The sequence below is a fragment of the Sander vitreus genome, chromosome 11 (assembly GCF_031162955.1).
Source record: "Sander vitreus isolate 19-12246 chromosome 11, sanVit1, whole genome shotgun sequence".
In the NCBI taxonomy this organism is placed as follows: Eukaryota; Metazoa; Chordata; class Actinopteri; order Perciformes; family Percidae; genus Sander; species Sander vitreus.
Window position 1 is genome coordinate 16913139 of NC_135865.1, and position 12348 is coordinate 16925486.

A 12348-nucleotide genomic window follows, 5' to 3' on the forward strand; every position below is an offset into this window, starting at 1 on the left:
TAGAAATTAAGTTGCATATTAAACTTGGCCTAACATGTAGGACGGCCTTCACCTTTTTTTGCATAGAATACTAAGCTATTAAAATAGCCTAATAATTGTTGGCATGATTTTATAAATCATGTTTTAACGTTAAACATACATGTGGCACATTAAATCCTTATCTGTGGATGGATATCTTAGTGACTACCTTACCTAGGCTACAGGCCAGTAAGCCTATCATCAGTGGGGATTTTTATTTGCAAATAGTATGTTTGATTGATGTTAAATAAAAAAATAAAATAAAAATGTGGACGCCCCCCTGCATTGACTCTGAGGACCCCCTAAGGGTCCCTGACCCCCTGTTGAAGATCCCTGGTTTACTGGTCATGGGAAGCACTCATTTTTGTCCCGCTATCTCTCACAAATAGCCTATACCAACTTTATGGAAGTCGGGCAATAAAATGCTACACAACACCTTTAATATTCTGTTGACTGACTGATAGATTGACATAGCCTACACATTTTTTATCAATAACTATGATTCATGTTGCATATTGTTATAAAATAACTCATCATAAACATAATGCAACATTGTAATTATTAAATATTTCTTTGATACTCGTGTAGCCTCCCATACAGCTGCAACTGTTTGGCTACACTGTTTCACACACACATAAGGTTACTCACTCAGTACCATCAGTACACAGTGCTGTAGCTACAACATGCTCCAGTGTTTGATAGGAAAAGTGTTTGAGCGTCAGCCTCTGCCTTTTTAGCTGTCTAGCGCTGTGCCAGATTAAATTACAACTTTACCACCAGGTTTGTTTAAACCTTACACTCACTGTCACTAATTGTGTCCATGCGAACACGTTGACAAATTGTGCCCAAAATTATAATACGCCATGATTTATTTTTCATTTAACGGTTGTTTCAGACACGGATAACGGTCAGCGCCAGTCATCACAATACGCGGCTACCCCGGCAACTTGCTGTTAGCTGCCCGAAATACCTACCCGAAGAAACCCTTTGCTTTGTATGGAAGCGGTCAGCATCACTAACGGGGTGAGGGATATAATATTGGCAACACAGTGACCAATGTAACGTTATTCATAATGTAACGCTACACTGTTAGCTAGCTACATGTTTGTAGCAAGCGACCTTTGTAGACTTCGTTCGTTAAATCAAGCTAGTGTACCGTTTTCATTCTGGGCTGTTTACTTTTATGCTACAGCTAAGTTAACTTCAGTCTGACCCGTTTAAACGTTAGTTATTGTGTCCCTAACGTTAGGCACCATGTGCAATAACTAGTACTTTTAGTGTGTATATTTCTTTCTATTTATGATTGTATTGTTTTATTATTTATTTCTTGTCTTTTTAGATTCATGTTTACTGGGTGAACTTCTGCTAAGAATTTCGTTGTTCATTTTTGTAAAATGACAATAAATCTTCTAATTCTGATTCTGAGGTCTAGCTGACAAACTTCATGTAACGTTAGCTATAGCATCTCCTGCAACGGTGTAACGTTACTCTGAATTTCTGAGGGTTGCACCGGTGTTGTGGTTTAGTAACTTAGCGTTAGAGTAACTAGCTAGCTAACTACGTGGCACTGACTGGCACTTCTCAATAGGCAAATGTACAGTACTGACGGTGTTTGCTCTCTGCCACTGTAGGTTCATGTTACGTCTCGCCGGATAATGAGGAACGTTATTGTGCTGTCACTGCTGCTGCTGAACATACATCATGTCATATCGGCACCCAAAGGCGTCACTGCCAGTCTGAAAGCAAAGTGGAGCATGACGCCTTTCCTCCTTGAGACAAGGTAACCTACTCACCCCCTGGATTTTAATGTTGAGGTCATGAGTCTAAGCCCCCCAAATTCACCCTTGCCACTTGCCACTAAACAGGAAATAGCCTATTCTTTCTTTCTTTTTTTCTTTCTTTCTTTCTTTGTCTTAGAAGTAGTCTAACAACCAAGTGTATGTTTTAATGTTCCCCCGATGTTGTTGTTGTCGATGTTTAAATTCCCACTTAAAATACAGAAAACATGTCCTTATTGTCCTCGATGGTAGCTATGGCCTGGTCAATACAGACATTGTTCAGAGTGTTTGAACATAATAGTTTCTTGTTAGTTGCCTCAAATTGTAGTGGCTGGGAACAACTGAAGACTGTAAAAATGTATATCCATTGGAGGAAAATTATTCTTAAATTGACAGATTTCATCCTTAAGTCATAACAATTCTGTAAATAAGTGCCCTTTAGTGGATCATAACTTTAGTAATCATACATAATGGACTCCATCCATCCATCTTCATCCGCTTATCCGGGGTCGGGTCGCGGGGGTAGCAGCTCCAGCAGGGGACCCCAAACTTCCCTTTCCCGGGCCACATTAACCAGCTCCGACTGGGGGGGATCCCGAGGCGTTCCCAGGCCAGGTTAGAGATATAATCCCTCCACCTAGTCCTGGGTCTCCCCCGAGACCTCCTCCCAGCTGGACGTGCCTGGAACACCTCCCTAGGGAGGCGCCCAGGGGGCATCCTTACTAGATGCCCGAACCACCTCAACTGGACTCATGGATGTTATTACCAGAAAATATAAAATTATTTACTTTAACTGTTGGGCAGTAAGAAAAAGGTTGCTTGGGTCCTGTGGTTACTGACTAATGCTGACTAATACTTTCATTTTCTCTTGTGCAGTGAGTTTATTGGAGAAGATGGGAATGAGAAATTCTGGCAGTTTGTTGACACTGTGAAAGAGCTCACTGTATACAAGCAAGGAGGTATGTTGTTTGAATCCAAAATACATTTGAAATACTTTTACACCTCAACAGGTGTGCTTCTCTTCTAAGAAACCTCATTATTACTAATGTTGATATGTCTCACAGAGTCTGTGCGCTCGTACTACAACTTGATCCTGAAGAAGGCTGGCCAGTTCCTCACAGATCTTCAAGTTAATCTCCTCAAATTTGCTCTGGCCCTACGCTCGTACTCACCAGCTGTTCATGCATCCCAGCAGGTATGTTGTGATCAAAATAGTATAACTATTTCAAAACCCTCTCAAGAGCAACATGGGAATATTACGATATGCAAGAGAGCCAGTCCATTTCCTATTAGAGGTTGTTGTTCACCCTATTCTTGACTCAAGTTGCTCTGCAGTCCTTTCTTACAGTTTTTCTCAATTTCTTTAGGGCAATCTTTAAATGACAGTCATTATTCTCAAACTGTAAAATACTACACAATCAATAAAAACAATTTTCACAACAGTATTTTTATATCTCCGTGGTTTCTCACAGAATTTAAATGTATAAGGTTAATGATCTGTAATTGATCTAGTGACATTGGCTAGTGAGTTGGCGTTGGTTATCAAAATCGATAAGACTGCTTTTTGTACTGTATAACTGATGCATTTATCAACATGCACATTGTGCATATTCTTATATGGAAAATATTGCATATGCTGTCTAAACTTTCAGACATAAATGTTTAATACATGTCAAATCTGGCCCATAATTAACAACAGATCAATCTTTCGAACCATTATGTTCATTCTGATATTTTAGTTCAGCCTATCACATGTTGTCAAATGTAGATTCATTATTATTATTATCAGAATTAAGTGAAACATTTTACATGTATGCCTTCCTTTGCTTGATACAAGCAAAGTGAGTTTAACTTGTTAAGATTTTCCAGGCCAGGATGTCTAGCTACCAGGAGCTTTAAAATAAGATCAAAAGGCTCACTTCAAGGAATTCTTAGTGTGAATTCTTATGATTATTATTATTAGTATTATTATTATTATTATTATTATTATTATTATTAAGGCAAAACCTTGGTACAGATATTTGTAGTCCTCCCCAGAGGGTGAATCCCAATGACTGGCGATCTCCTGACCTTTTCACTAGCATCATTCTCCCAAACTGAGATGGTAAACATTAGGGGTGTGCAAAAAATCGATTCATATTCGAATCGCGATTCAAGCTCTACCGATTCAAAATCGATTCATAGAATTCCAAAAATCGATTTTTATATATATATATATATATATATATATATATATATATATATATATATATATATATATATATATATATATATATGTATATGTGTATATATATATATATATATATATGTGTATATATATGTGTATATGTGTATATATATATATATATATGTATGTATATATATATATATATATATATATATATATATATATGTATATATGTATGTGTAATTTTGTTTAATTGTATGTCTACTACAATCACATGGGAAAAACTAACAACATTTACATACTGTGAATCATTTTTTGAATCAAAACCCGATTTTGAATTGAATCGTGAGCCTAAAAATCTAAATCGAATCGTGACATTTTTCTGAATCGTGCACCCCTAGTAAACATGGCACTGTACACATTACCTGCTAAACATCAGCATTGTCACTGTGAGCATGTTAGCAGGCTAACATTAGCACTTAGCTTAAGGGAACACTGTGCTAATGTACGTACATGGATCCGCAAGCATGGCTGTAGCCTTATAGTCTTGTTTATTAACAACGGGCATTGTGAAAATATCTGTAATCATTGCTGTAGATGTACAATAGCATGCACTTTTCTGTTTTATATTATTTTCAACAACAGTGTGGGGGTGTTAGGTCTTATTTTTGAGACTATAGTTGTGTTAGTTGCATAACTGAATAACATGACATGTCCCTTATAAACATAACCCCAAACAAGATAAAATTGCCAATCAAGACAAAGCAAGTGACATTTATTTGAATTAAGTCAAACTGCCTTGCATAGCCAGCACTAGATAATCCAATCTGTACTCAAAATAAAGATTTACATTTTTTATTTGTACAATGGTTCCTAATTTCTGTGACTTTATGATAGTGAGATTTTCTCTTCACTGTACAATGCAATAACAGTTCAAGTTGTTATTTAACTTTTATATTACAGTTAAGTGCTTACTGTAAGTAGGGGGGATACACTGGTTATATATACTGAGAAGTCTAAATCGACGATGTTTCATTTCCGGGACGGTGCCGCCAGAAATTCTGCCAGATGTCCGTCACCTTGCACTTTCTTTGTGTTGGCATTCTAAACTCCGGTTGATTTATGAGGACTACCGCTCCTCAGATCTCTGCAGGGTAAATTGAGACACCTAGCTCTGTCCTGAGTTTTCTGTTGCACGACTAAAACAACTTTTGAACGTACACGTTCCACCAAGACAAGTTCTTTCCCGAGGTTATTTTGCAGCGGCGCCATTGCTCTGTCCGGAGCTTAGCACCACCCATGACAATTGTGTTTGGTTTAAAGAAATGCCAATACACCAGAGCATGTTTTTCTCCCATCCCGGAATGCTGTGTGGACTAGCCAGACCCTCCTTCGCAGCGCTGTGGAGGAAGGTCTGGCAATGCGAGACTGTCAACTGAGAGACATATAACCCCAGTTTGAATAACATTTTTTTCACATGAAATAAATTCTAAATGGATACTACAGTTAGCTTTGGATTAAATTTGACTTTATTACTGTGCAATGTCAGTGCACTCTGTGTACACAAATCTTTCCAGTTGTTGTGGTTTCAGCAATGATAAGGAGGAATTTCATTTTGGTGACAGTGATACACCGTTGATGAAGTTCTCTAATTTTAAAATGTGTTAAACATTACAATGAATAATGGCCTTTTGCAGCTGAAATGAAGTGTTTTGCTGCACAGTATGACTTGTTGTGGTGATTGCTGCAGAACACTGAGAATAAATCAATCACGTAACTGATTTATCTATAATTAATTTAGTCCCATGTTAAAAAGTGAGGGTTCTTCACTAGATCCTGGCAGTGATAGCGTCATGTTGTGGCCAGTCTTATAGAACATTCCTGCACTCCTCCATGCATTTAACAGATAGCCAGTGATGAGCCTCCGCCTGAGGCTTGCCCTGCCTTTGTCTCCATCCATGGTCAACGGAGCTGCAGTACCAAGGACATCAAGAAGCTCCTGAAGGCAGCTGCAGGCAGGTAACACAGAATAGCACCATCTTGTGTGAATAAACTCAATCTGTAGAGCAGAACGAGATGATAGTTTTACAGTATTTTTTTCATTAAAATGTTGCTTTCGCTGACTGCATTTTGCCTGTAATCAACATAGAAATGTTTTTGATACAAATCATTGTATTTCAGAAATCTCTTTAATAACATATCCAACTGTTTGCAGGCCAAACCCATATTTATTCAAGAATGATCACACATATCCAGGGGTCAATAAAACAGATGTGCCAGTTGTGATCCTCTATGCTGAGATTGGAACCAAGAAGTTCACCTCGTTTCATAAGGTGCTTTCAGAGAAGGCTGGAGAGGGCACACTTATATATGTGCTGCGGCATTTTGTAGCGGTGAGTAGCAATGCTCTTGCAGCCATTTTAAAGTGATGTTCCACTGATTAAATGTTTTAATGAATAACGTGGTTTCCTGTTAGTCTCAGTGAAAAGTTATCACATAATCTAACTTGTGCTTTTATCTTTTGGTTTTTACACCGAAGAACTGTGTTAGGTTTTAGATAAGGCTTGTTGTGATATTCTATATTTTTCTTATTCAACAAATCCCATAAAAAGATCAGAACCAACATTAATCTGTCCTACTGACAAGTATTGCCTGCCAGCTTATTCCTCTGAGCCATGGACCTCCATTGCTTCATCTTTACTTTAGATGATGGCACTATTGCATTGATAAAACCGTGACATATTATTCATTTTAGTAGACTCTAACTGAAAACTCCAAAACTAACCGAGATACAGATGTATTTCATGGAGCAAAAGGTGATTTTCTTTAAGATGTGTGTTGAAGAAAATACGAGTGTGGGTATGAAGGACTTCTGATTGTGCCTGTGAAAGCACGAGGCAGTGCTTTGAATCTGACATGAGTGTCAAGGTTGAATGTCAGTGAATGTGCTGCCATATGTGGCGGCCCATGTGCTTCTTCTTCCCTCTGGTAAAATGTGTAATAGATTATAACTTTCACTGACTGTCTAGTATTGAAAAATCCCTTCTTGTAAACAGGGGATGTACACATTGAACACAGTTTGATGAAATGGTGTAAAGAATGTGGACATCTGAACATTACAGCCACATGTAATGCACTGGGCAGTGAAGTTGGCTGAAAATGTCTGATATGCAAACAACATTCTGACTCAACGAAAAGGTGTTTGATGGGGTTCAGGTCAGGGCTTTCTGCAAGTCAGTCAAGTGTTAACACTTTTCTCAACTGGAAGGAACCTAGCCCAAACAATGAAAAGCAAGCCCGGACCACTCCTCTCCACCAAGTTGTGCAGGTGGTATTGTTCAGACCAACACATTTCCTTCGCTCCAGAGTCCAAAAGTGTGTGTGTTTAACACCACTCTAGCCGACTCTTGGCTTTGCACATGGTGATGTTAGGCATGTGTGCTGTTTGCTGTTCAGCCACGGAGACCCATATCATGAAGTTCCAAAAAAACAGATAATGTGCTGACGTCGCTTCCCGAGGAATTTTGGTACTCAGTAGTGACTGCTGCAACTTGCAAGTGAAGACAATTTCCCAGGCGTCAGCTTTCAGCCTACTGCTGTGCAGCTAAGCTGTTGTTGCTCCCAGGCGGTTCCGTTTCACAATAACAGCACTTACAGCATACTGTGGCAATATCTAGCAGACCAGAAATCTGATTCATTTATTGGAAATATATAACTATCACAGTGCCTTGTTCAACCTCTCTTGTCACCCACTCTACTCCCAATGTCTGTGAATGGAGATTACAATAGAATGTTTGCATGCTTGATTGTATTTGCCTGCTAGCAATAAGTGTTGCTAAGGCAGCTAAACCCACTAATTTCAATGCATGTCCACCCTAATTGGCCAAGTGGCCATATATTGTATATAGGTATTGGCAGCCAGAAAGCATCTCCCATGGGATGGATCTGCAGTCTTGATGATTATTATCACAGTGCTGTTGACAGAAATGTACATGTAAACACAACTCTACACTGTTTTCCATTTAAGCCATTACTCTGCTTCTGACTGCTTGCAGAATCCAAAGCCTCAAAAGATGCTTTTATCTGGCTATGGTGTTGAGCTGGCTATCAAAAGCACAGAATACAAAGCTGTGGATGACACCAAAGTAAAAGGTCAGTTTGTGACTTATTAAACATTCTGTGCTGGACTTTGCTGTGTCCACGGCAATAAAACACAAATCTTGTGCTTTGTAGATTCAAAGGCCGTTATAAACGCTGAGGATGATAATAATGATGAAGTCCAAGGGTTCATTTTTGGAACATTAAAGTAAGTAGATTAAATGTAACGTGTCATTTTTTTTCCATCTATTGTATTTTTTGTTATTGCTGCTGGGCATCCTAGGCATTGTGTGACTTGATAAGTCCTTGGATTGTATTTGTATTTGTATCTTTCTCTTTTTCTTTTACCTCTCTTAAGGAAATTGCACCCTGAACTCCAAGAGCAACTCGTCGAGCTTCGCAAGCATCTCCTGGAGAGTACCGATGACATGGTCCCTCTCAAAGTGTGGGAAATGCAAGGTATTGCTGTTCTATTTCAGCTCATTTCAGAAATTTTTATTTCACTTCAGTTGTTCACTGATTATTAGAAAAGAAAATCAATACAGGAATGTACAATTACTGCAATGTGGATTTTTGTTGTTTTAGCTTTCAAGTAATATACCATTTGTGGAGATGCTGTTATTTTGTATTGTTGTCTTTGACTAACAGTTCATAATCTCCTGTGATTGCCTTACATGTATTTAATTTGTCTAGATAGATAAATGTTGACGATTTGATCTCCACAGATCTTAGTGTCCAGGCAGCTGCCAGAATCATGTCCGTGCCAAAGTTTGATGCCTTGAAGCTCCTGCAAGACCTCAGTCAGAACTTTCCTAGCAAAGCCAGGTCAGAATATTATTTATTATTGTTATTTTCATTTTCTGACTGACTGGCTAACACATTTGAGACCATTTCAAAATCCATATTTTTAGGAGCCCTACTCTGTGTGGCAATGTGTAAATCCAGGCAACAAATGTTAATAAAGTGCAGATGAAATGTCTTTTATAAACCCATTAGTTTGAGCATATTATCCACAATAAATACAACTTTAATACAGAGATCTAATCAGCTTTTTGACGTTTGCTTATTTTGGCTCAGGCAGCTTGTAATATCACCAGAAAGTGCTGAGTAAGAGTCTGTGTTTATAGGGAATTGACTGAATTTACCATCTTGAAAGCCCACAGGTTTTTGGAGATTAAAACTGGCATTTTACTGCCAGCTTGGGATGTGTTAAAAGCTGGTGGTGACTGTACATGTTTTACTGTTCCCACAGATCACTGACAAGAGTGGCCGTAAAGCAGGAAATGAGAAAAGAAATTGTGGAGAACCAAAAGGTGATATAATAAGCAGTGTTTCCACATGATAGTGCAGGAGGCTTTCTTTGATAACATACTTCATTGCACAGGTTTTATTTTAGACAATGAGTTTCTAATCTGTATTTGAAATATGTTCCATAACAACATCAAATGTGACATTTTATTTTCTTCTAGTCTCTGTGCACTCTTTATCCTTTCTACTTAATATTGTAGGCTCTGTTCACATCTTTTCTTGTCGAAAGATCAGACCTTTAAAGGTAGAATCGCTCATTTAGGGGTTTTGGCATTCGGCTAACACTTTGAGCTCGTTCTTTCAGCGTCTCAGTGAGACCATTGGTGTTCACCCAGGAGACGGGGAGCTCTTCATCAACGGACTGCACATTGATCTGGACATTCACAACCCTTTCAGGTACGAGCAGGAAGGAGCAGTGGTCTACCAGTGGCTCTCCACAGGAAGTTTGGTGCACCGCAAACCCACTGCCAAACAGCTAATATGTATGGAAAAACTAGCCTGTGATTTTGTATTTACAGCATTTTAGAAATCCTCAGAGGAGAGGCCAGGGTCTTGGAGGGGCTTCATAACCTAGACATAAAAGGAGAACATCAGGGGAAGCTGCTGAGGTTGCCTGTGAACGCTGTGGATGACAGCTATGCCTTAGATATCAGACATCCAGCAATAATGGTGAGTCCTGTCCAAAAGCATTATTATTCTGGCCCAGATCAACACTGCAGGTGTTTTTCTTCTTTGTGTACCAGGGTTTGAATTAGTGAATCAGTCATCAGGCGATTGCAACAGTTTTGAGCCTGCCAGAATATTCAGGCAATAATTGGGAATTCAGCCAACAAAAGCTATCAAATTAAAAAAAGTTTTCATTTTGGCCCCTTGGGCCATTTTAATATTCTAGGTTCTATAAAAGTGCCAAAGAAATGAAGAATTTAAGCCTTTTCACATTCAACAAGAGGTCTGTCATTTCAGCTTGCCTCTCCCCTCTAGATACAGAATGTATGTGTAGTATGTGTCACACACACACACACACACACACACAGACACACACACAGAGAGAGAGAGATAATTATATTGTGGCAGCAAAGGGGAATGTTTGCACTGTGGGGAGGCTTGTACCGTGAGTTACAAAGAGAAAGACCACTGTTGGTGCCAGACTGGCCAGCAATGATGGATCGTTTTGCAACAATGATTATGGTCATTTATCATAAAAACGTAATATCTAATAGCTTACTGATGATGGGCAGTTGAGCTTTATAACAAGTGTACATATTACATGTTGTGTAGATCAGATCCAGCATGTTTCTGTACACAGAAGTGTGTCATGTTAATGTTCCGTGCAACAGCTTTATTCTTTTACATGCATGTAATTATGTGTTTATTGATTAGGTTACTCTAGTTAAAGCAATACCTTAGTGCTCTTGACAAATAACAAGATACACTTATCACCACACTCATTCATGTCAAGTACAAGGTGTAGTTGCTGTTGGAAATTCAGTGATTCTAGCATTGGATACCCAACATTTGTAAATGAAAGTTTGTAAATTGGAATTGTGGGAGAGGTTGCTGGTGGAGGTTACAGAATGTAAAAGAGTAAGGTATTTATAGTCCCTACTAACACATTTGAGTTCAGATTAAGCAATGTTGAGTGACTTAATATCTACCTTCCCCAGGGCTGCTGTTCTGTTAATTGTACTTAAAGCAACAGTATGTAACTTTTCCCTCTTCGGTCCCCCTACAGGTTGTCTCAACCTAACGTAGAAACCAGCGCAGATATGACGACAGATTTACGACAGGCTTCACGTGTGATTCATGAAACGTTCGTATCACACCAATCAGAGCGTAAGAATGGTCGTACATTGATAAATGCAGCGGCTGGAAACGATCGTAATTTAAATATCACGCCCCAATATATTCTCGGTTTTGAGGCCTCGCCCCTACTTTGAGGCCTCGCCTCGTCCCTATTTACGACATGGAGACACGTAATCCGGCTGAGAAGCGGCACTTTTCAGAGGTGGAGATTGAAACCCTGATATCTCAGGTTCATTTGCACTTATGTTTGTAGATTTGGCAGCCTGAAAACTGTTATTAAAGGCTGTAGAAAGAATGGGGAATGGAAAGAGATCACTGATGCAGTCAACAGTGTTGCCGTGGTAAATGTGTACCAGGCGAATAGAGGTCTTTTAAAAGAGCCAGATCTGCCATTGCTGATAAGTGATCAACTGATGACTTCTTCTTCTCCTGTTAAACTTTTTATATGCTGCACCACAAGTCCACACTGACTCGAAAACTTGCGTACACGAGTTCAGACCAGACGTGAGATTTTATCGCAGCCTACGCTCACGTTCAAATTGATAAATCCCTTGGGCGTAAATCCCTAGGCGTAGGAATCGGCGTATGCCCGTCCTACGCCTGTTTTTGGTCGTACGCACGTTTCATAAATGAGGGCCATTGGAACTACAGCTTGCACGGCTGTAGCTCCAATGAGTCAACCTGTAGGGGGACAGAAGAGGGAAAAGTTACATAGTGTTGCTTTAACTCATGAATATCATAATTTTCACACAAGCCATCTTTTTGTAATGCACTTTACAGTGGATAAATGACATAGAGAATGACCCAGTGTACCGCAGCTGGCCAACAGGTGTACAGGAGCTCCTCAGAGCCACTTTTCCTGGAGTCATCCGGCAGATCCGACGCAATTTCTTCAACCTGGTGAGTCTCCTGAAGGCCAGAAATGATGCAGGGTAGTGGTGATAAAGAGAATGGAATTGAGGAAGGTCGCCATTTCAGTGAAACTCTGAAACTTTGAACTCTCTTTTCTGCTGGACTAGATTAAATAGTTTTGTGTCAGACTGTGGGCTGTTTGCAATCAGAGCGTTTCAGTTAGTACAGTCAGACACACTCTTACAAAAGAGAGCCTCGGTGATCATCAGAATAGCCTGGGACTGGGTGTATTGTTGTATCTGCTAAACTCTGATATAGCCATGA

At 39.4% G+C, this 12348-nt stretch overlaps 1 protein-coding gene across 2 annotated transcripts in view; it reads left to right on the plus strand.

Moving 5' to 3' along the window:
- Positions 1–937: 937 nt before the first annotated feature.
- uggt2 (UDP-glucose glycoprotein glucosyltransferase 2) overlaps positions 938–12348 on the plus strand; it is a 38998-nt gene continuing 27587 nt past the window's right edge. For both annotated transcript variants that reach the window (XM_078261964.1, XM_078261965.1), the window contains exons 1-14: positions 938–1041; positions 1650–1798; positions 2673–2755; positions 2861–2991; positions 5870–5982; positions 6179–6356; positions 8019–8115; positions 8197–8269; positions 8420–8520; positions 8787–8886; positions 9314–9374; positions 9674–9765; positions 9888–10038; positions 11953–12072. In XM_078261964.1, the coding sequence (XP_078118090.1) occupies positions 1015–1041; positions 1650–1798; positions 2673–2755; positions 2861–2991; positions 5870–5982; positions 6179–6356; positions 8019–8115; positions 8197–8269; positions 8420–8520; positions 8787–8886; positions 9314–9374; positions 9674–9765; positions 9888–10038; positions 11953–12072 (1476 nt within the window). In that variant the 5' untranslated portion in view covers positions 938–1014. The remainder of the gene's footprint in view (positions 1042–1649; positions 1799–2672; positions 2756–2860; positions 2992–5869; positions 5983–6178; positions 6357–8018; positions 8116–8196; positions 8270–8419; positions 8521–8786; positions 8887–9313; positions 9375–9673; positions 9766–9887; positions 10039–11952; positions 12073–12348) is intronic.